Source organism: Parasteatoda tepidariorum, chromosome 3 (assembly GCF_043381705.1).
Source record: "Parasteatoda tepidariorum isolate YZ-2023 chromosome 3, CAS_Ptep_4.0, whole genome shotgun sequence".
Lineage (NCBI taxonomy): Eukaryota > Metazoa > Arthropoda > Arachnida > Araneae > Theridiidae > Parasteatoda > Parasteatoda tepidariorum.
Window position 1 is genome coordinate 2,762,537 of NC_092206.1, and position 25,161 is coordinate 2,787,697.

A 25,161-nucleotide genomic window follows, 5' to 3' on the forward strand; every position below is an offset into this window, starting at 1 on the left:
TTTTTGAGTGCTCCTCACACTATTGTATTAATATATTTTGCTTTGGCTTTATTGATACAATATCAGAAAGCACTCTGTTTTGCGGATATAATCGTGTGGGCTGAAGAAAAGATTATATCTTTTTTTTCCGGCTTTTTTTCCGGTTTTATTAATTAACATTTCATTTATTTATTTATTTATTTTTTAAATAAAATGTTGTTTGTTATTTTTTTTACTTATTATTTCCCACCCCCCTTTTTTCATATGTCTATAATTTTTCTTTGTTTTATTCTTTCTTTTTGTTTTATTCTTCTTTATTCTTCTTTTCGAAAAGAATTCAGGACTGTTACACATGACACTACATTAGAAACATCCTAACAGTGAAGTTTTTCTCCAAAAACACTGTTTTACATATTATTTTTTTAAAAAAGAAAAATTGTCATAATACAGTGAACGTTCGCTTCTACAATATCCGATAGAACAATAATGGCCCCGACGAACTTGCATATGAATTAATGTTACCCTCCTCTCACAATTACGATATTCTCTGAAGCAATAAACATCTTTAAAAACGATTTTTTTCCAAGTTTCAACCCTATTTTCTCCATTTATAATTGGTTTTCAAATTATATAAAAAATGTTATTTTATCATCCATTGCCTTTTTTTAAGAAAAAGAGAAGACTCACTGCTGACCACCCCAAGAGCTTCCTTTCTCAGAATTGCATCCCTTATCTCTTAAGAAGTCATACATGTAACATTCCTGTCTGATTTCGTTTCCTTCATGTTAAAAGCTGATCATGAGTCGCAAATGACCACACGCATCGCATTAACACGTAAAAGAGAATTTTTTCTATAGTGGGTGGGTGGAGCACCATTCACAAATGAAAATCCTTTTCGTGCTTTGGATTCAATGGATATTTTGTTGGTTGACTTAACAGTAAAAAAAAATGAATAAACAAACAAAAATATTGGATTATTTTCAATAAAAACGGTTTTCAGATATATTTACGATCTTATTTTCGGAATTTATTTCAATTGTTTTTAATATTTAACCATAATTTAGACTCTGAAAATTAATTTTTTATATCATATATAAATATAGTTATAGTTAATACATATGAGTCGCTCAGAAGCCAATGCGGTTAAGTCCAAAACACAAAAATTGAGAAAATTAATGTTCTTTGATACATTAGTTTTTAAAATTCTTGGTTTAATAATTTAATTAGAAAAGTGTATAAAGTCTTTTTTTGAGGTGTAAACTCTGCAAAAAAACAAGATATGTACAGGATGTCTAAATAAAAACGTAAGTATTTATTGAAATAATGAAGGCATCTTAAAAATTTTAGGACTTATACCTTTTGGCAGCTGAAAAAGATAAGAAATTTATGTAAAAAAATATTGATAAAAAGTGGACTTATTCACAATGGCTCCTGAAATTATTATACAATATATTCAGAAGCTATTAAAAAAAGGGCTGTCTAACCTAGAAAAAAGTAACCAACGAGTAAATCCTTTAATAACTAAGAAGATTATTATTCATTTCATCAAAATTTCCAAAAATCAGAAAATATCAAAAAATGGCTTCTGAGCGGCTCATATATAACATGAATATTAAAAAAATCTTATTGTTTCATCATAGTTTGAACGCCCTTGATATAACAATATATTTCTCTACACTGCATCAATATATTTATTGGGTCCCCAAAATATTGATGTGCCGAGGTTTTACTGCATTTCCCTTGAATTATAAAAATATTTTTGAAATTAGTAAAAAAAAACATTCAATTTTTCTTTTAATATATGTCGTCCGAAATTGCAATTTATTAGGAATCGACTTACTTTCTTGGTGTGTTCTGAAAGTGAGAACGTCGGAAGGTCCACTGTCTCCATTGGCATTTCGAGCTGTCACGTAGAGTTTGTACTGACCACCAGAAATCAAACCACCCACCTTGTATTCTGTTTGATTGGGAGTGAGAGGAATTTTAATCCAATGACCATTACCTTCACGGATGTGCATCATGTATTCTGTTGGAGAAAAAACACTTCTTACATACATACAATTTTCTGCAAATCGTCTCTTTAACACTAAACATGCCAACACTTAGTATATACCTATTTCTATCATAGCCGGTCGCCAGACTTGGTTTCTTAATTGAATGTATAGAACAGTGATTCTCAGCCTTTTTTTTGTGGCGGCACACTTTTAACGATTTCGAAATTTGACGGCACACAATGAAAAAAATTAGTTTAAGAATTGTTTACTAACCTATAATGAACTGTGTTAAATAGTTTTTGATAATAATTTTGAACGTGAAATAAAATAATATGTACTACAAAAGTACATTTATTAAGAGATTAATTATTTTTTTCGACTAATTTTTTTTTAGTNTTTTCCATTGCGAAGATAATTATTTAAAAGTCAAAAAATTATTTGAATTTATCATTGTTTGAAATTATTTGAAATAACTAAGTGAATTAATTATTTGAAATTAATTGTACATTTTCCGCAAACATATTTCTTCTCATTATTCTTTTAATTATAAGAATGTATAAAAATTATAATTCTTATAATTATTCTTATAATTAATATTATTTCTTCTTAGAACGTGTGCTGTCTGGATTGTTTCGACATTTTTCTGGGTAAAAACTAACAGTTAGTTAGAAATGAAGCAAAGCTATCAAAACAAAATATAAGCTGCTTGCCAAAACATTTAATTTTTGTCAAGCAGCTCTTAACTTTGTAAACATTTAATTTTGCAACATTTACAACATTTAATTTTGTACTTTGCAACATTTAATTTTGTAAACATTTAATTGTTTTCAATTAATGCAAATGTTCTTAAACGGTCATTTGAATGGTTATGGTATGTTTAGTGTTAACAACAATTATGGAGTATAAGCCTCGGTCGACCTAACTGAATTCTTTTTATGTATCGTATTTTCCAGTACTATACATCTCCACGCAAATAACTCCAACTAAAAACTGAACACAAAAAATAAGACCATTTTTTTAATTGATCTCACTGTGCTACTTCTTATTATTGCTTATATTAACCTGATTTTTGTATGATTCTTACAGCCTGACTAAGGAAAAAAAACTGCTCCATTCTTATAATCTGGACTGTTACGTGCGGGGATAGTCTGGTTGGTAGGGTGTTGGACTCGCGTTCGTGAAAACGGGAGTTTGAATCCTGCCGGACAAAGAATCCCTTTGTATTAAATGGTGACTGGTGCATATTAAATCGGTTGGGGTCACAAAGTCCTCCCAGCATTTCAAAAGCGTTTTAATATTTCTCACGCCGATCCGGAAAAGAAGTGAAACAGTCAGTTATTTTTTATTCTTCTACTCTTTTAAAATGAAAAACTTATTGACTGTTCAATTGCCAGGAAAAAGTGAGTTCAAATTATCAGATGTATGACGATATAGTTATCGTATACTTACGAGTTGGAGGAGCTGTTGTTTTCGTCGATTCTTCAATGGTGAGTGTTATCACTGTTTGTTCAGTAAAAAGGAGGCTGACTGTGGGAACTTGCGGAGATTCTGAAATAAAAGAGAATGACATTTTTTTTCTCCTGGACAATAGGAATTTAGTCAAGGCAATCTTAATAGAAAAATGTGATTGGAAAAATCTCAAAGGCATAGTTTTGAGCAGTGACACAGTTTTAATGTATATTTGAGGGGTGGTAATCTGCTCGACTTTTTGTCCAAGTCCACGATTCTAAAAGGAGACGAGGGTTTTTACTCTTGCGAAGTGACCAACGGCGTTGGTGATGGATTGAGAAAAATTATTAGTATCGAAGTACAAGGTAATAACATTTCTTGGTCGAGATTTATTTGGAAGCATGCTGGCATTATTTGGATGCAAGCGTACATTTATTTGGAATACATTGCTGCAATTGAATAATTTTATACACAATGGAAATAATAAATAAGTGCACTATCTGCCCAAAAGTTATCCAGGTTGTTTGTGGTGGTGAAAGCATTATGGTGTGGGGGTCTGTTATTTCCTGTGGTTGGAACTCTTGAGTTGTGTATGTGGACAAAACTGCACTCTAATGACAATATTTCGGTCCATTTCTTTTCCATTTACCCATCGAGGCTTGCACAGACGTTGTTTGACGAAATGGGCGTTCCTCTCCGATCTTAAATCCCATAGATCACCTTTGAGACGAATTAGAGCGTAGATGACGTAGCCATTACACTTCAGCTGTGATGGATGTCAATTTCTATCCAAAAATGGTGGAAAGTCTTCCCAGACTAGTGCAGGCTGTCATCAATGCAAAAGAGGGACCAACATCAAATTAATATGTGCCTCAGGACGCTATAAGTCCATAACACTGAGTGTAACGATACTTAATTGTATATCGTTCGTTCACCAGGAGTTGGCGCTTGGCTCCTCGGACGTGGAGTTCATTTCAGCGCGGGAGAGAAACTTCTCCGTTCTTGAAATTGAGACAACCCTTAATGCGCGACAAACACAAACAGTGAATTCTTCTTCTGTCGTTTACTTCGCTTTATCATCCGCTATTATACCTTTTCTATCTCATTAAATATATTTTAAATTTAAAAACTGCTGTTTTCCCAGCAAAATGTCTCAAAAATGGCATCAAAAGAGAGAAATATCATAAAAAAGGTAGAGCGAAATATTTAATGTTAAAAAAATGCCCATGAAGATTGCGAAATAAATATTTTTGCCATACGATAGCCAAATAGCAACCTTGTTCAGGATTGTTGACATCCTTCTCCCAAAAATATCGAAATAGTATCGTCGCATACCACGTGATGAAGACGGAGCCAAGTGAGGGTGAACGAGCTCTATTAACGAGGAAAATAACTAAAGTATTTGTTATCTGTCACTAACATAAATGAACGAAAGTTACCAATATAGGATGTCTTGACGAGAACTTGTTCAGAGGGTGGTCCAATGCCTGCTCTTGTCATGGCCTGTACAACGACCGTGTAACTGGAAGATTCCTGAAGACCTTGTATGTGGTACTCCCTGGTGAGAGAGGCTTCGAGACCAGGGTTGGAGAGAGATAAGGCAACAGGTAATACCTTGTAGGTGAATGGGTGGGAGCGGGTTGCACCATGAGACACTTTCTTGTAGCCGATGGAGAAACCAGTGAGGTCACCATTCCATTTGTCCACTGGGGGAGCCTAGAATAAAATCATTCCATCTTTGTAAGCATTTTTCAATCTCAGATAATAAAAACCGTCTTAAGAGATTCTCTTTCATTACTCATTTAAAGTGTAGAGGGAAAAAAAAGAGTTCAGACAAAGCCATGAAGTTTCCAGAAACTGAAAAGGAAATTTTAAAATAAGCAAATATGATGATAACGCAACGAAGAAGTTTTCTTCGAATAATTTGCTTGCATTTTGAAATATTTTTTTTCAGCAATTGAAACTTCATGACAAACTGCTGAACTTTCCTTCTTTCGAATTTTAAATTAGTAATGAAAGAGATTTTGAAGACGAAAATTTTCTTCCGGGAAGAACCTTTCATGGTAAATTCTTTTTCCACTAAATAATCAACTCGATGAGTAATAAACTTGATAGAATAATAAACTTGATAATAAATAAAATAATGAGTAATAAAATAATAAACTTGATAGAAAAGGGAATTTCATTTTAACTTGGCATAAACAATGAAGTATCAAATGCAGAAAAAATGTTTTCAAAATGCAAATAAATGATGATTCAGGATTACGCAGGGGGGAAGCGTAATCCCCTCAAACATTTATCTGCATTTCAATATTTTAGAAACATGTTTTTAGCATTTGATATTTTAGTATTTACCTTGGGTATACTTAAAATTACTTTTTATGTACAGGGTAATTCACTATTTAATGAAACTATTTCATAAAAAATAATTTATCCATAAGAGAATGAAATGATGTTGGAGAAACTTAAACATTTTGCATACATGCATTATCTATGTGACTTCCCTTGGTCACACAGACAACATCTAGGTGGTAGTCCAATTCATTTTCAAACATTTGAGCTGTCACCAACGCAAGCGAATTCTTCAAAAAAAATTTATTCGAATTTTGGATCCGGCTTGCACTGACCACAGTGTTGACGTAAAATATTGAAGTCAGGCTTACAGAGGGAAGTTTTCGTGGTCTTCCTCTCCATGTGATGCAAATGCTGCTTAACTTCACCAAAAAGAGTCCTATACGAAGGCAAGTTTCTCCCAATACTTGATCCAGGAGTTTCCTTGTCTTCTGGATTGGGTTCAAAATGACAAGGCTACGGAGTTGAACACTAACAGTCGTAAGCCCAAAAAAAATGGGTCGGCTGTTCAACGATGGTTATGAAGTAAAATAAAATTGTTTTGATTGTTACGATTTGATTGTTTTGGCTGAAATTGATAGTAACGCTGGCGAAACCTTCTCTGCACTTTGATAAGAGAATGACAATTATTAAATTCTAATGCGCCTAATGCACGGGACTCGCTATTTTCATTCATGAACTCGAGCATGCACGGGATTCCGCTTCACTGTGCCTAACAAAACGAAAAAGGAGCTAGAAGTTTGAGCATGGCTGAAACTACAACTCCTTTTATCTAAGTATTGCAGGTAGGCACTTTATTTATTTCGCAGTAGAGCTGCCCAATGGGCTATTGGCGACTATGTAGGAAACATCCCTGAGGAAGATCCGAAGACATGACACCACAATTTTTGCATTCTGCGGAGGGGTGGGCTCCCCTGCTTTGATAGCCCGACTGCCTGAGCTCGAAGTCGAGCACTTTTCGGTAGAACAGTTTAAGGAGGACCCATATCACACGTCCCCGGTCCCTACGTAGGCTGATCAAAGTGGTCACCCACCCCTTTACTGACCGCAGCCAGTGATGATGACTTCGTACTGGGAACCATGTTTTTATGATGATTCCACTGCGAGGCAACTAAGTATTGTAATAAAAAGATTCTGATAACGGATTAAGTAGGCTGACAAAAATATTTTTCTTTTTTTTTCCAAATGAATGTCTATCCTTAATCTATGCTTACAGATTGCCTGCAATATTTTACAGAGCAATAAGTAGTCAATTCTCAAACAAAATATTATGATAGTTATTGGGGGGGGGAGGAAACATTGCTTTCCTTGAGAAATTTTTAGGGCAATTTCTGACGTCTTTTAAAGTGTATGTTAATAGTTCACGCATACTGCCAAGCTAATTTAAAGAGGGGCAACTACCTAGAAATCAAAATTTAAAAAAATGCTTCATGCGTCCTATAAAGCAACACAATTTCTATAAGGTTAACACTAGAATGTTGTTTTATAGGAAGTAAAAGATGCTCTATTTTTATATTCCTGCACCGCAATTCTCTAGTCTTGCTTTATAGGAGGTACAAAGCAACGGTGTTTCTATAAAGCAACACTCCAGTGTTGGTTTATGAAAAGGAAGGGAAAAAACTACGCTATTTCAGTCTGGTTTTTCAATTTCATTTGTTTTACTTTTTTATTGTTATTATTTATTTACTTATTTTCTACTTATATTTAACAGAAGAAAAAAAACTATCCTTTTTGCTGTCCTTTGCAGAGTGTGAAGAATAAATCGAAAGAACTTACTTTCCAAGAAATGAGGAAACCAGAAGAATCTTTACTTTTGACATGCACATTTTGAGGGGCAGCCTCCGGTTCTGAAAGAATCATAAAATACTATTCTGAAGAACTTTATTTAATGAAAAGTTTAGATTTATTCTCTGGAGGAAATACCGCATTTATAGGATATATTCAGTGTACTCTTAGCAACAAAAATAATTAAATTAATTAATTAATAAAATAAATTTCCGTACTCACAATTATACATATATATATATACCCTGTTTTGGAGCAATGTGATTCTTACACTTAACCCTGATCGTCTTCCTGAGTTTTGACTAAAATATATTCAAATATAAATACAAAATGCTTTATTATATGTATTACATAAAGTTTTTATTATATATTACATAAAGTTTTTATTATATAATTTTCATACAACATGTAGTCGGATCCCGATTTAGCAAATTCATAGGGACCGAAAATATTATTCTCTAAATCGAGGATAATTCGTAATATCGGAGACAAAATTAAAATAAAAATTGACTATCCTCATTGAATATTCGAACATGTCTAATAAGCAAATACACAAAATGAATGGAAATTTTAAATTTGTAATTCTTGAACTTAAAATGCAGCGAATAATGACGTGCTGATGCATTTAAAATTTTAAAGCATTTCGTGATTCAGGTTTTGTTATTTCTTAGTTTAAAAAGTTCTTTTGCTCGACGTCCTGAAGAGAAGAAAATGACATCTTGACTGCATTAGGTAAGTTTTCACTGTTTCCCAAGCATCAGAAAAAAGTTTTCACTGCAGATCATCGGCTTCTGTGTCGATATTCATCATTTCCTATACATCTACTTCATTAACTTTATCTTTAAATCGCGAAATTGGGTAAATAGGAGTGTAATGAAGGAGATACGAACCTTCCTCACGCGTGGTTGCGTGTATCATGGAGGAGGCACCGCTGGCTCCCACTTCATTCACTGCCAGCAACTGGAAACTGTAGGTGGTAGATGGACGAAAGTCCCGGATCACCACTGAATTCTGAGAGTCCGGCACTTTCGTCTCCGTAGGTTTCCCTTTAGCTATGAAGGAAGAAAAAAAGATTTTGTGAAGATGTTTTTAAAGAGATTCACAAATCGTCGCTTTGAAACTAAACCGGGGTAACTCAAAAAAGCAAGTTTTTCAGGAGAGCGATTTCTAACTTTCCGCGCTAATGCTAATCTCGCCAATGCGATAACGATTTATCTGCTCTCTAAATTAATTTTATGGAACTATGAAGATAACACGTTGTTTCTCTAATAGGGTGATTTTCTTTACACAAAATGACGCAAATATCTCATTTTTCGATTTTTTTTTTTTTTTTTGTGTTACTATGGTTTAGTTTCAAAGAAACGAAATGTTCCTACAGGGTTGCCAGTCAAATCTGAAGAAAGAAAAAATTTCCCTGTACATATATTAAGAAGAAAAACACAATCACTGTGCTCTTTTATAGGCTATATTGGGCTAACTATACTAGTTATAATTACAGAAATAACTTTGAGAAATCAGAAACAACTGAACATACTTAAAACACATAATGCTATACTAAATGAACTAGTTTAATATAGCGTTCCGCAGTGGACAGATCGTTAAGATACGGTTCCCAGCAGATCTTCGAACTCAAGCATCACTGACTGTAGTCAGTGTGAGGGTGGGTGACTACTTGGATCAGTCTTCGTAGGGACCGAGGGTGTGCGGTATGAGTCCTCGTGAAACTGTTCTACCGTAAAGTGCTCGACTTCGCGAGCAGGTCGTCGTGCTACCGAAGCAGGGGTGCTATCTCCTTTGCAGAGGATCAAAATTGTGATGGCTTGTCTACGGATTATCCTCAGGAATGTTTCCCCGTTACCAGTAGCCCAATAAGCAGCTCCAGTGCGACGTAAATGAACTACCCTACAACAAGTTCAAAAAAGCTGAAATATCACCCTTAATATCCCATAGATTGCACTTAGAGTGGGTAACCTTTTTTTAAAAGACGAAAATGAGAAACAAAATTCCCTGTATTTTCCCAGTTTCAAAAAAAAAAAAAAATCAAAATTTACTCTTAATTTAGGTGATTTTTTAAATTACCTGTATTTTCTAGGTTCTCCCGATTCTCCCTGTAGAGTGGCAACCCTGTCCCAGTTAAGATCTTTTTTTCAATAAATTTATGTCATATTTTTATACGAAAAATAAAAACTCACAGTCTTTCAGTTTATAGCGAATAATGTAATATTTCAAAGGACTGTTTCCATTGTAGGGTTGTTTCCATCTCAGTCTCATACTTTTGCACCAAACTTCAAGAACCTGAAAATCCAAGGGAGTGCTTGGTATCTCTGCAAATAAATGTTCATTGTGTAAGCATTGTATATATATATTGTTTGTCTGCGGTAAGAACTCCCCCCGCCACAAACTCTGAGGCTGCCTGCTGCTATGGAAACAAGAATTGTGCATTTCAGGGAGGGTAGCTTCTCTTCACTCTCGTTATACCTCGTTACTGTAGTCACCGCCACGAATCCAGACGAATGGAGCTAGGGAAGTTCTTACTTTACATAAACTATACCCGTTACAGGAAAGATAAGAAAAAAGGATTTGAATAATATCATCGACTAAACATTTTTTGCACCTGATATCTTTGCATATAAAATCGTCTGACGGATGGTATTAGCCTTTTTAAAGATTTAGCCTCTGTAACTTCGAGGCCGGGAGAGCCTGATTAGCAAGCCGCTGAACTCTTGTTCGAATCCAGCCGGCCGAAGACTCCCCGTGTAATGAAGTGTGACTGGTGTACGTTAAATCTGTCAGGTCACAAAGTCTCTCATGATCCCATAACGAATTATACCCCTGGGGGTACTGAATTGGAGGTGGATCGTTTTCTGAATTCAGGTCAAAATTACAATCTGCGGATGAAGGAATGGATGTATGAATGGGTTCGCCCCATAAAGGGGTGCGACGTATGAGTGTGGCAAAAGTCAAATTCTTTGACACAGATGGCGCCACTGGAAAACAAGAGCAATCGCACCCCTTGCCAACGACAACAACAGTTGTAAACTTCATTTATAAATTGCTTTTAAAATAATTAGTGCTGAAGTTCCATATAATAATCCATGTATTAAGTGAAATGATACTGACCTACAACCCTTAATCTGAGGGTTGCTTGACTCTGTCCATATGTATTTCTGGCTGTACATATGTATAAACCGGTATCTTCAGCTGCCGTATTTTGAATGATTACCATAGAACTGCTATTTTCAACCGATGCGTCTTCTTGAATTCTTATTCTGAAAAAGAAAAAAAAACACAAATTAGCACTCGTTATTTTTCGCGCAGATGTTTTCATAGAAATAGTTTTTTTCAGGGTGCGTGGCCCTAATTTTTCCGCAAAAATAAGCCCCTTTTAAGTACATTTCAAGAGCTCAAACAGTATTTTTAAGCACTATATACCTTAACAAAATGCTAAATAATTTTCGAAGACTTCAAATGAGCATGATAAAATAACTAGTTTCTGACAAAAAAAAAACTCTTCTCTTGATTATATTATAGCCACCATAATAAGATATATAGGTGCCCACTAGGTAACGATAAGAGAGTGCAATTCTGGCATTTCTCAGGGCTAAAGAGAATAGAAGGGCTGGTTCACTCCTTTGAAGTAGTTCTCGCCGCGCCAATCCTCAGATTTTCTCTAGTGACGTCACTTTGGCGCAAAGCTCGCACTTATACTTCTAGAAGGGAGCGTTCAGCCTTAATAGCTCTAACTAATATTGGATCATTTCTTTTTGCAAGATATTCTAAGACATTTGTTATTTTCTATAATGACTTTCCTCAGTTTTTGCAGTGAATTTACAAGAATTTAAAACTATTATCGAAATGCCAGTTTGCGCGATTGCAACTTGCAAAAATTCTGATATAAAAACAAAAGGAAAAAGTATAATTTTTCGCGTGTTCCCTAAAGTAAATGAACAACTATGTAAAGAATGGATTCCGAAATGACACAGTTAATATAAAACAGCAATACGTTTATTCTGTCGTTAAGAATTTTTCTAAAAATTCATTATCTAAATAGAAACAGCCTCGTTACTTCAAAAAGAAAGGCAGTGAAAAGAATTAAAAAATGGATAAAGTCAAAGAAATTTAAAATGTAAATAAAAAGTATAAATAAAATATATAGTATATAGTTGAAATTCTCCTAATTTCATAAAATATTTTTCAACGTAGTTATTCTAAATATTTATTATTTTTTTAAAATATTATTTTCCCTTCAATTTAAATAGCTATAAATTATATCATCGTAAATTTAAATGTCTATAAACAATCGTAAAATTTCTAATGTCATTATGAACCTAAATTATTATTTTGTTTCCGTAATTAGCGTTTAAGGTTGATGTTTCCTAATGATTAAGTATGAACAAATTGCTATTAACGACATATTTTAAAATCAGGGATTCTAAATTTAACTTAACTTATCGTTATAAAAGAATATGTAGATAAAAAAAGTGTCGATATATGCCTTCATTTTTCTTAATAGTTAAAGTTAAAACTGAACTTTTTAAAATAAAGTATTTATCGTGTCATTTTCACCAACTAGCAAAACATTTTTATAAGTTTAAAATGGTATTTTTTTAATATAATAACCAAGAAAGTTTTTTTTGAACTATGTTTATGAACGGAAATAATGTGTTAATTACGTAAAGTTTGAAGGCTAATAACCAGAAAAAGTCTAACTTATTTTTACAAAGAGAAAGATGCAAAGTTATCATATCTTTGCTTGCGATCTCCGAGATCTGTGGACACAGTGACGTCATGAGGAGGGAAATCGTAGCTTCAGCTCTAAGAGCGGAGTGAACTAGCCCTTTTATTCTCTTTAGCCCTGGGCATTTCTGAGGTCAATGGGAAATAGACCCAAGTGCCCGCCATTAACCAAAAAAAAATATTCATTAGAACTGCATTGATGAAATTTTTGAATGCATTTTAGCAATAATGCTCACCATAAAATAATCTAAATATTAGAAAAATGAGACACTATTTAATAAAACTAAAGAGAAGTTGAGAAGAAGATTTAAAAAAAACTTAAGAGGAGAGATCGCAAATCTTGAGTAAATAAAAAAAGAGTTATTAGATGAAGAAAAGTTATTCAACCGTAGAATTTTGTTTTTCATTCCACTTTCTGATAAGAAACTATTTCAACTCAATCAGTTTTTTTTTCCATGGTGAGGGTATATAATGGTTCAAAATTGCTTCATGTGAAAAAGTCTGAGTGTTTATATGAGACCCTTTAATTGGTGCTAGATGAGAGGGCATATAAAAAAAGCTCAGAACGAGTTACACATACAATAAGAGTGCATTAGGGGGAATTATGCTCACCTTCTCCCTAATCTCAAATGCTAAAATGCATTCGGGATTAGGGGGAAACAGGAATTTATTTTAAACTCGGTGGTTTTGACCGGATATCAAAATTGCCACAGAAAAAAATGAACAAAATAGTTGCTTTTAGTAGCCTGAAACCATGATAGGTAGGTACTTTATTGACGTCACACTATAACCTGCACAATGGGCTATTGGCGACGGTCAGGGGAACATCCCTAAAGATGATCCGAAGACATGAAATCGCAATTTTGATCCTCTGCAAAGGGGATGGCACCCCTGCTTTGATAGCCCGACGACCTGCGCGCGAAGTCGAGCTCTTTACGTCAAAACAGCAGTTTAACGAGAACCGATACCGCACACCCTTGATTACTACGCACGCTGATCAAAGTGGTCACCCACCCGTTTGCTGATAGCAACCAGTGATGCTTGACTTTGGTTTTCTACAGGGAACCGTGTCAAGGACTCTAAAACTATGAAAATATAAATATGAGCAAAAAATTAATCGGAAATATGTCTAAAAGTTTGGTAATAACTTTTTCCCCATTTCGTCAAGTGGGTGGCAAATATAATAATTTTTATATAAACGTTAGTGTTCTAGCACTAAATTTATATATTGAAAAATATATTTTCAGAATATTAATTACTTTCAATTACTAGAATTCATTCAAAAAAATACTTTTTCTAAAAAATTTTCCCTTTTATCACCAATTGATTTAGCATTTATAAATATATATACATGTGAAAGCGGAAAATATACTTGATTAAAATTTACATCGCCTTTAAAAAATTTTAAGAGTAATAAAAGTCGTTTAGTTTCGCAAAAATAGGTTTAAAATATAAAACGCAAAAAGGCGGGCAATAAGGCCACAAAACTAGAAAAACTGCAGTAGCAGAGAGTGAAACAGAAAATGAAAAGATAAATAGTTGTAAAGTTATAACAGATTTAGAAAGTATGAATCATAAAAAATGAAATAATTTGATTCAAACTATTTTCGTATAGCGTCACTAATTAAAAATGGGACACGTGTCCCCTTCCTCAATAATTTTTCATGTCTAAGAATTTTTTAGTTTCTTTTTTAAAACTCTAAAAAGCTGATTTAATGAAAAGGGAAAATGTTAATAAAATCATTCTATCTACATATAATACAGGGAAAAAATTTTATGATTATTAATTTTATGTAAGTAGCTTATAAGAAAACAGTTTATTGATTTTTTATCAAAAAATTTCGTAGCAATTTTAACTCAACTATTCCACTATACTTAATTAAATTATAAACTATAGAAGTTTAGTTAGTTAACTATATTTAGTTAAATTTATGCTAAATATAACTTTTTTTAAATTGTAACTCTAGGATCAAATATTGAGAGAAATTTTGCTTTCGTGGAGGACATTTTGATAGGACTAATCAGCATTTGCCGTTACATGGAGAGGAAAACCACGAAAACCACCAACGGTTAGCGCGGCTGCCAGTGAACTCTAACCCTGTCTGTGCATTTTTGTGTCAAATCGAATGAGATCAAAACAAAGTCGATAAGACGAAAAGCTCATAAGTTTTTGTGTATAAAAAGTATATTTTTGTACACCTCTGATATTGTTACGCATGCAAAACTATTGAACCTTATGTATTTTTTAATGCTGATTTGCATGAGGGCCAATAGTTATAAAAGTTTTAAAAAAGTTAAGTTTAAAAGAAAGTTAAAAAAAGTTTGATACACCATCGACACAATTTTTTTAATTCTTCCTTAATTATGCGTCTAGACAAGTGAAGCAACGCTTATTCTGTTTTACTGTAAATTCAATAAAATAAAAACTAATTCAATAGAACCTTCAAAGTTATTGGGGTATTACGCGTAAAAAAGAACAACTTAAAAATTATATTAGAATTTGTTCTAACTATTGATCCATCGATTTAGTTTCAATCTCGTACGATTCAGAGTAAAACAATGAAACAATACAGCAACGAAACAATGCAGCGTAAAACAATGCAACGTAAAACAATACACAGAATCCAAAACTAATTATAATAAAAGTAGTTATAATTACAAAACAGAGCTTTTCCCCGTAGCAGAATATGGAGACATCGTCGCAGAACGTTACAGAGTTCATGCAGAAAGATTTTTATTTTGAAAAGTTAAAGATTTTACTTTCCTTTTCTACAGAAATTTACACTTACTCTTTGAATCATGCATTTGGATAATCACCTTTTGATGCGCTCAGTAGTATCGTAAATCGATATAATGTTTCGATTGCATTTTCGGTCGTTTATTGATATTGGTTTTCACGTGGTTTTTAAATATCCCGATATATTTCAAACAATATGGAAAATTCGAATCGTGCTATTGAATATTTACTTTTTAAGACAATAACTGTATCGAATTTTTTGGCAGTTATTGCAATTGATTTCTCCATAATTTTAAGATCCGATATTTTTATACTATAACAACAACCTAATCTCAAAGCGAAACACGTATTTCAGCAGTCTGATTTACGTGATTTCGTCGTCAATCTTTTTTTTTCGGATTTCATGATTTTTAATTATTTTTTTACCGGGATGATTATTTACAAAATGCGAAGGAGAAAATAGTGAGTGCGTCTGCAATATGCGAGAATATCACCCACAATATTAGAATAAAAAATTATTACAAGTTCAATTAAAAACAATTATATATATATATATATATATATATATATTGTAAACACAGCGCTTTTGTTATTTTAAATGAGTAGCATATATGTTTGTTACAAGTATCTTGCATAAAGATATTAGAGATAGCTCGAAAAAATTTTGCCACAGGAGTGCTCTTTAGGGGTGTTTAGTCCCACAAACTTTGGTCTTATTTGCTTTAGCATACCAAATACATAAAAGATTATATCATTTGTTCAATTTGGATTTCGCTATTTCTCATCCTAATAATCTCGTTGATTCGAAGCGATTAGCAAATATATCTCGAAAAATCACAAAAATGTTTTCTTTAATACTTCGTTTCAATCCCTTACAATTTCTGAAACTCTTAATTAAATGTTATTCGATTCAGTGTTAAACAATACCTCACTTATTATATATAGTAGTATGGTATATAATATAGATATATAGCACTAATTATTTTTTTCCATGTATCCCTCTCAGTGATTTCAAAATGGTGGCTAAGGATANAGGTGTTTAGTCCAACAAGCAACTTTGGTCTTATTTGCTTTAGCAAAACAAATACGTAAAAGATAATATCATTTGTTCAATTTTGATTTCACTATTTCTCATCCTAATAATCTAGTTAAATCGAAGCAATTAGCAAATGTATCTCCAAAAATTACAAAAATGTTTTCTTTTATACTTCGTTTCAATCCCTTACAATTTCTGAAACTCTTAATTAAATGTTATTCGATTCAGTGTTAAACAATACCTCACTTATTATATATAGTAGTATGGTATATAATATAGATATATAGCACTAATTATTTTTTTCCATGTATCCCTCTCAGTGATTTCAAAATGGTGGCTAAGGATAGCCTCAGGGAATAGAGCACTTGCCTCTCAATTAAGTGACCCAAGTTCAAATCCCAGTGGTAGCTGCATGATACGAATTCTGCTCCTGGCTCGCACCCACCGCAATGCTGACTTAAAAAATCCTCAGTAGTAGGAGCATCATGAATTAGAATCCCCTTGCCGTCGGGCTAACCGTGGAGGGTTTTCCCCTCCTTGCAACGCAAATTCGTTTAAGTTCCTATCAAGAAGTTCTTCATGAAGGCTAGTTTGTCCCAAAGCTGGATCTAGGAGACGCGATGGCTCAGGGGATAGAGCGTTCTCCTTCCAATGATGTAGACCGGGTTCGAATCCCAATCGATACGAACTCCGCATTCCGGCTTGCACCGAATAGAGCTGACGTGAAATATCCTCAGTGGTAGACGGATCGTGGGATAGACTCCCTTTGCAGTCAGGCTAACCATGAAAGGTTCTCGTAATCTCCCTCTCCATGTAACGCGCATGCGGATTAGTTCCCTAAAAAAGTCTTCCACGAAGGTAAATTTCTCCTAATACTTGATCCAGGAGTTTCCTTGTCTTCTGGATTGGGCTCAAAATTACAAGGTCATGGTGTTGAACATTAGTAGTAAGCATTGGGTCAGATGTTCAACGATGTGGTTATAAAATAAATAAAAATAATAAATCCTAAAACTAAATAATACAACACACTACAAATCCTCAACTGAACTAAAAAAAAACGAAAAGTCAACTCCCCCTAACTTCTAATCTAATTCCCCTAATTTTATCTAATTCTTTATTCATCCCCAGGGCCGCGGTGGCTCAGCGGGTAGAACGTTCACCTTCCAATGAGGTGAGTCGGATTCGATTCTAAGCGATGGTTGGTCAATACGAACTTCGCATGCGGCTCGCACCGAACATAGTGCAGACGTAAAATATCCTCAGTGGTATCATGGGTTGGAGTCCCTTAGCTGTCAGGAAAGCCGTGGATAGAAATTTCACCAATACTTGATCCAGGAGTTTCCTTGTCTTCTGGATTGGGTTCAAAATTACAAGGTTACGAACATTAGTAGTCGTAAACTCTGAATTTGGTCGGCTGTTCAACACCGGTTATAATACAGTGTGATAAAAGTTTTACTTTTAATAAACAATTTCTCCTAATTAGTATTCAAAGTACCTGTCTTCAGTGATGAGGGGAAGATTTCTGTGAACTTTTCCCCAGTGGATTGTCAGAGGCATATCACCAGTGATGTCACACCTTAGAATGACAGGATCACCTTTTGTCACACTCTTCTCGTGTTCCGACATTATCACAGTAGGAGGAACTACAACAATACAAACAACATCTGTTACTACATGAAATTTCATTTTTTTCTCCTACTCACAACTGTATAGTTTAAAAAAATTTTAGTTAATTTATTATATTTATTTATTAGAATTACATTGAACTATTTTAAAAATCGTACATTGTAAAAATTTCCACGTTCAGAGTTAATGTTAGTGAGATAGCGAAGGTAAACTTGAGTTCTGTCTACTCTGACTCAACTTTTGTTCTGTAAAAAAGACATTATGTTAAATCCATAGAAAGTTTTTTTTTATCCCAAATTCAAGAATTTTTTTTTTAACCAAAGAAGTTAGAGACGGTTACAATAAATCTCCTTTACATACAACTGCTTTCTTACACACAACTGTTTGACTTAACAATCACAATTGGTTAAAATCCGCTTCCACCCAATGAATCGAAAAAAAATTTAATGTTTATTGATAAAGCCTGTTTTGTTACAGTTGTAAGTTTTCTTAGTTATAAAAAATAATTTGAGTAAAAAGTAAATTGAAAAAAAGTAAAAGTATACAAAAGTAATTTGAAAAAGTTCAATTTATTCATTTTACATAACCGCAATATATAATTGTATAGCTGCGTAGACATTATAACAGTTAGGTTATATTTTGTTAATATTTTATGACATTTTAAACAACGGCATTAGAACTTTTATAGTTCTCACTCTTACGACCTGATTTTGTTGTTTTGTTTTGATTGATCTCATCGTCCTTTTATTCTTGATAAAATTTCAAATCTGACTCAATGCATACTAATCCAATCATACAACTACACTATCTTGCTTCCCTACCACACTATCTTTTTTTTTATCCGTCGCTGAACAGCCGACCCAATTCTGGGTTTACTACTACTAATGTTCAACTCCGTAGCCTCGTCATTTTGAACCCAATCCAGAAGACAAGGAGACTCCTGGATCAGTACCCCTAGACGTATTGATTTGTTATGGGAACATGGAGAACTTTGAGACTCGACAGATTTAACGAGCATCAGTCACCATTTACTTTCTTCGGCCTGCCTGGGATCGAAACCACGAACTCTTGGACATGGGTCCAGTGCCCTACCCACCAGACTATCCCGGTTCCCCTACTACACTATCTTGTCAAAAGTATACGGATACCCAGTGATGTGGACTAAAAGTGTCCTGAGGCACATATTATTATGATGGGGGTCCCTTTTTTGCATCGCTGACAGCCTGCACTAGTCTGAAAAGACTTTCCACTATTTTTGGATAGGAATTAACATCCACAGCTGAAGTGAGTGCTTGTAATGGCTACGTCATCTACGCTCTAATTCGTCTCAAAGGTGTTCTATAGGATTTAAGATCTGAGAGGGCAGTTTTTGAACACCCATTTCGTCAAACAACGTCTGTGCAAGCCTCGATGGGTAAGTGGAAAGGAAATGAATTGAAATATTGTCATTAGAGTGCAGTATTGTCCACATACACAACTCAAGAGTTCCAACCACAGGAAATAACAGACTCCCACACTATAATGCTTCCACCACTACAAACAACCCGGATAACTTTTGGGCAGATAGTGTATTTGAATAGGAATTTACTTCATCACAGCTGAAGAGAGTGCTTGCAGTTATGGTGGTCAATTTGGCTGGCTACGTTATCCACGCCCTAATTCCTCCCAAGGTGTTCGATGAGATTTAAAACGGGGCTCCGAGAAGGCCAGACTAGTTTTTGATCACCCATTTCGTCAAACCACGTCTGTGCAGGTCGGGATAGCCTGTTTGGTAGGGCACTAGGCATATGTCCCTGAGTTCAAAGGTTCGATCCCTGCCGGCCGAAGACTCCCCGTGTAGTAAATGGTGACTGATGCACGTTAAATCTGACGAGTCGCAAAGTCCTAAATGTTCTCATAACAAATCAACACCACTGGGGGTACTGATCCAGGAGCTTCCTTGTCTTCTGGATTGGTTTAAAATTACAAGGCTGCGGAGTTGAACATTAGTAGTCGTAAACCCAGAATTGTGAATGGAAGAGAAATAGAGTTGGGAGTGCAGCACTGTCCACATACACATTTATAAAAGTTCCAACCACAGGAACTAACATACCCACAACATTATGCTTCCACCACTGTAACAACCCGGATAACTCTTGGCCGGATAGTGTATTTATTTATTATTTCCATTGTGTATGAAATTATTCAATGGCAGCAATGTATTGCATGCTTCCAACTAAATCTCGACTAAGAAGTGTTATTACCTTGTACTTCGATGCGAATTGTTTTTCGCAATCCTTCACCGACGCCGTTGGTCACTTCGCAAGAGTAAAAACCCTCGTCTCCTTTTTGGATAGTGGACTTGGATAAACTGCCGTCGTCCCCTATGCGCCATTGAGTTGTTGCTAACGTTTCCATCTGCTGTATGTTGAATCCTATTCGAAAAGAAAAACTTTGCTAATTAAGAAGTTTCTGGTACTCGATAATTCTCATCTCTCTATATTTAAAAAAAAATAGCTGTGGCTTAATTCAAATTATTCAATGTTGCCATTTAAATTTGGAGGAAAAAATCCTTGTGTTTTCCCTGTATATATATAATACACAATATATTAGAAAGAAAAACACAAATCACTGTACTCTTGTGTGAGCTATAGTGGGCTTACAGAAAAAAAAAGAAACAGCTGAACATACCTAAATAATGCTATAGTAAGTGAAATAATTTTGTTCAGTTGGAAAATCATCCTTAAATATCCCATATATTACACATTGAGTTTTCCTCGGTTTTTAAAAGAGAAAAATAAAAAAAAAATAAAAAAATTCCCTGTATTTTCAAAGTTTGTAAAGAAAAACTCATAATCCCCTGTCATTTTAGGTGATTTTTAAATTCCCTATATTTTATAGGTTTTCGCTATTCTCCCTGTGGAGTGGCAACTCTGTTTTGATACTCCAAAAGACCCCCAAAGTTCACACAAAACAGAAATTTGATTCTGTACACAAATATAACAATCATTACTTGGAGTTAAAAGAAATCCTTCAATCCCTTTGATAAAGGGGAGGAGATTGGGTTAAGTTGAATGAATGTCACATGATCGAAAGTCATAAAGAAAATCTTACCTTTGCTCCTCCTCCAAGTCACTGTTGGTTTTGGAGTGCCCGAAGTTTCACAGTGGAGTGAGACTCTTGCACCAGAAAGAACAGACATATCATAAGGTTGTCTCAGCCACGTTGGAGGAACTGAAAAAAGATACTTACGCTATAGTAAGTGAAATCATTNTCAATTTTTTATTCTGCAAAAAATTGTGCATTTTAGTCTAATTTTAGGTATACTGCATACCCTAGGCTATATATTGTGTGTATAATTTTTTTCAGACAATTATATTGAGTAGTTGTAGTTTTATATGTACTTTACTGATGACATAATTTGAACAAAAAATTTGCCTATAAATTGTATGAATAAAAATTATTGTCTAACTTAATTTGTATATTTTACTGCAGAAATACATTAAAAAAAACCTAACAAATAAATATTAAAAAATTTAGAAACCTATCATTAAAATTAAATTTTTTGTAGCAGTTACTGCAAAAGTCACTTCACGCCGCATTTTCGTTCAGCGAGATGTTCAATGTCCCCTTAAGTCGAATGAATGTCACATGATCGAAAGTCATAAAGAAAATCTTACCTTTGCTTCTCCTCCAAGTCACTGTTGGTTTTGGAGTGCCCGAAGTTTCGCAGTGGAGTGAGACTCTTGCACCAGAAAGAACAGACATGTCATAAGGTTGTCTCAGCCACGTTGGAGGAACTGAAAAAAGATACTTCTTTCAATAGGCTTACCATTAAAATACAAAGTTTGGAGTGAATTTTAAAGACTTTGTTAATCACAATGGTTAATATATCTTATTATACATACTACTCACGAGGTTCTTGGATCCGTTGTAAAACATCAATAAGAAAAACTGGTTTAAGATTAGCAAAAAACGAAGTGCATCAAAGAAGATAACCCTTTCTTAAGAAAGCTCTTCCCGCAGTGGCCTGATCGTAAAGACACAGTGCCTATTAGAACACCGAAGTCAAGCATCACTGGCTTCGGTCAGTAAGCGGATGGGTGACCACTTCGATTTGCCTGCGTAAAGACCGACGATGCTCGGTATCGGGTCTCGTTAAACTGTTCTACTATAAAGTGCAGCACGCAGGTCGTCCGGCTACCAATACAGGGGTGACATTCCCGAAATTGCGATGGTATGTCTTCGGCTCATCCTCAGGAATGTTTCTCAGACAGCCACCAATAGCCCACTGTGCAGCAAACAAAGTACTTACCTATCTCTCATTATGTTATAAAATATAAGGAAAATTTGTATGTGTCATTAATTTTCATAACAAACATATAAAAAATGTACGAATAGGTTTAAATGCTATCCGATAGTACGTTAAAAATTAATCCTTTTAACCCAGCCTCCACACTGCGATTTGAAACCGTGCCTTTAGATGTCAAGTAAAAATGATCTTGCCTACTGAAGAAATCAGTGGCAAATAAGAAGTGGTTAGATTAAATTGATGAATAATTGTAGTAGTTCATTTGCGTCGCACTAGATCTGCACAATGAGCTATTAGCGACGATCTGGGAAACATCCCTGAGGATGATCCGAAGACGTGCCATCACAATGTTGATCCTCTGCAGAGTGGATGGCACCCCCGCTTCAGTAGCCCGATGACCTGCACCCAAAGTCGAGCACTTTACTGTAGAACAGTTTAGTCCCTACGCAGACTGATCCAAGTGGTCACCCACCAGGACACTGACAGCAGCCAGTGATGCTTGACTTCGGTGATCTGCTGGGAACCGTGTATATACGATCAGTCCACTGCGGGACTAGATTGATGAATAAGAAAAGATAATAATTTCTACTTGAACATAAGCGGCGAAGGGCAGAGTTTGTAAAGGCGAACGTTAGGAGGGGAGTTCACGCACGTGTTTTGCACTTAAAATAATGCAATGATGACTCTTTAAAAGCCAGGATAGGATAGGGAAAAATAAAGGAATGAGTACCTAAAACTCTAAGCTTGACTGTTGAGCTGTCACTTCCACCTTGATTGCTGACTATGCAAGTATAATTTCCAGAATGATCATCCCTCAGTGCAGTTATGGTTATAGAGGATGAGAATTCATCGAATCGTCTCACCGATACCTCCATACTCTCAACCAGTGTCTGACCATCCCTGACCCAACTGAAGGAGAGGGGGGGTTCACCTTCTCTGCAAGAACACACCAATTGGAAGCGTTCTCCTCGCTTGAACTCTAATTCCTTAGGAAGAGGGGCTAACTTCGGTGGAACTGAAAAAAAGATGGAAAAATTAATGAATGAATTTGACTATATAAAAATTGTATACACTAGTTTTACATTCTTTTTAAATTTATAAATACGAATAGTGTTAATGGGGGATTTGAGTACTGAATTTTCTTCTACTTGACTGCAGTTAGTGGGCCCTTTTAACCACTTCCCTTACCAATTAATTTGGAGAAAAAAATGCAAAAAAATCAACATATTTTTTTCATTTTATTAATAAATACAAGGAACTAAAATAAAACACAATACACAAGTTCTAACGTAATCAAGTAAATGGAAAACCCGTAACGAGTTCGTATGAACCTTAAATTCTAAACAAAATCTATTCTTATCAAAAAGCAACAACTTTCTGATGTTCCGTAAATTGTAAAGAAGAGTACGACGAGCTATTTGCGTTAGCTTATAGCTCTGTATTTCCATTAATGTAGCTTTGGATTGCAGTAAATTGTCAGAAGTGGTTTGTGGCTTGTAAGAATCCATAAATTGTCTCATGTTTTTAATTTAAATTTATCTCGTTACATGTTTTTTTCTTTTTTATTCATGCTTTTGCCAGTCAGATATTTTTAAGACTTTATAGAGTTCATAGTGGAAACTGAAGAAAAATCGGAGACTAGATTTCAGAAGATTAAAAACCCAACCAAAATCGAAAGAACACCTTAAAAAAGATTTAATAAAGTGCACCGTTTACTAAGATCACCTATGGTTCTTAAAATTCTGGCTTTTGTTATAAATTAAAAATCAGTTCATTCAAACGGGGGATAGTCCCAAAAGTTTACATTATGATTTTAAGTTTATTGAATGATAATTTCAAAATATTTATTAAAAATCTTAAGTACATCTTTCGAAAGAACCAAAACCACCATTTTTCTTAATTCAGCTCCTAACAAATCTTTTTTTTTTTTACCTATCTGGTTGGGATTATCATTTGAGAACAGGGCTTTTTATTTATTTATTTCTAACATAATTCAATAATTAAAACGTATCTTTATAATGCAAAACTTATTTCGATCTATCATAATAAAAAATTTAAAATCATTTTTGCAAATATTTTTTTTAAATTTAAAAGTGACAGCAATAGGAGAAAATATTCATTTAGTTGTAATACGTCTCTATAAATGGGAGCAATTAATTTGTTAAGTATTGTTGGTTTTAACTAAATTGGAAAATGAGAGAGCTAAAGCTGACAATGATCAAATGAATCTAATAATTAACACACAAATTGTTTTCCTGTTTTAAGAATAAGACTTCGTCTTGTTTGTTTTCCACGAAGAAGAAATTAAGTTTCACTATTCAATTGATAAATTTAAAAACAAAGAAAGAATAAAACATCCTATAAGTATTTTTTACTATTGAAAATTTATTTTCTTTATTTTTTAAGTGAAAAAATCATAACAACAAGAAGAAAATTCCGATAATCTTCGAGCATTTATTGTTGTCATGTTTGTTTGCGGAGCGCTTATTTTCTGAAAAATAACTAACTTTAGTTCCAGCATATACATAAATTTACTGTTGAATAATTGATATGAAAGATGAACAGATAAATTACAGATTATCAAAACATAAACATACACATGACAGATCAAAATATTATCTTAAGCCTATTTTTTTTTTTAAATAGAACAATTTAACTTACCTTGAGAATATACGCAGCATAATACGATGCATAAAAACCATAGAATAGTTTTTAAATAAACAACCATGATCTAAAACTCTATCGAAATTTAAAAGAAACGAAATGCATCGCAATTTTTTTCAAATTATTGACTTGTCTGGAGAATGTTTTCAGCCGGCTTCCATGGATTTCGGATCAATAACGCACAACGAATTCATCGCCTGTCTTTTTAACCTCTTTCAAACCACCTACAAAATCGAGATTCAAAATTATATCTTTTGTAATTAATATCTATCCGGATTCGAAAAGATCATGAACATTTAACAGCCATTCTTTTTTTAGAATGTTAAGTAATTCTATTACATCGAATATATGTGATATTCTCGTTCCCAGAAACTCCGGAATTATTTCCTTCCACTGAAAGGCGTTGCCATCGCTTTTTCCGAAAATGTAGAGAGACATATCGCGTTTAATTTCCTGAACGCAAATTCGCAAAGAATACAGAAATAATTTATTATTAAAAACAAGTTTTAAA

General features: G+C 34.1%; 1 protein-coding gene across 1 annotated transcript in view; it reads right to left on the minus strand.

Moving 5' to 3' along the window:
• Positions 1-25,038, minus strand: part of LOC107456601 (cell adhesion molecule Dscam1) — a gene marked incomplete in the record, with an annotated part of 28,634 nt that extends 3,596 nt beyond the window's left edge. The window contains 12 exon segments of the mRNA XM_071178191.1: positions 1,820-2,005; positions 3,423-3,521; positions 4,862-5,138; positions 7,551-7,621; positions 8,450-8,611; positions 9,752-9,883; positions 10,680-10,828; positions 17,565-17,712; positions 19,939-20,109; positions 21,355-21,474; positions 22,717-23,001; positions 24,648-25,038. Coding sequence (XP_071034292.1) covers positions 1,820-2,005; positions 3,423-3,521; positions 4,862-5,138; positions 7,551-7,621; positions 8,450-8,611; positions 9,752-9,883; positions 10,680-10,828; positions 17,565-17,712; positions 19,939-20,109; positions 21,355-21,474; positions 22,717-23,001; positions 24,648-24,714 — 1,867 coding nt within the window.
• Positions 25,039-25,161: the final 123 nt, after the last annotated feature.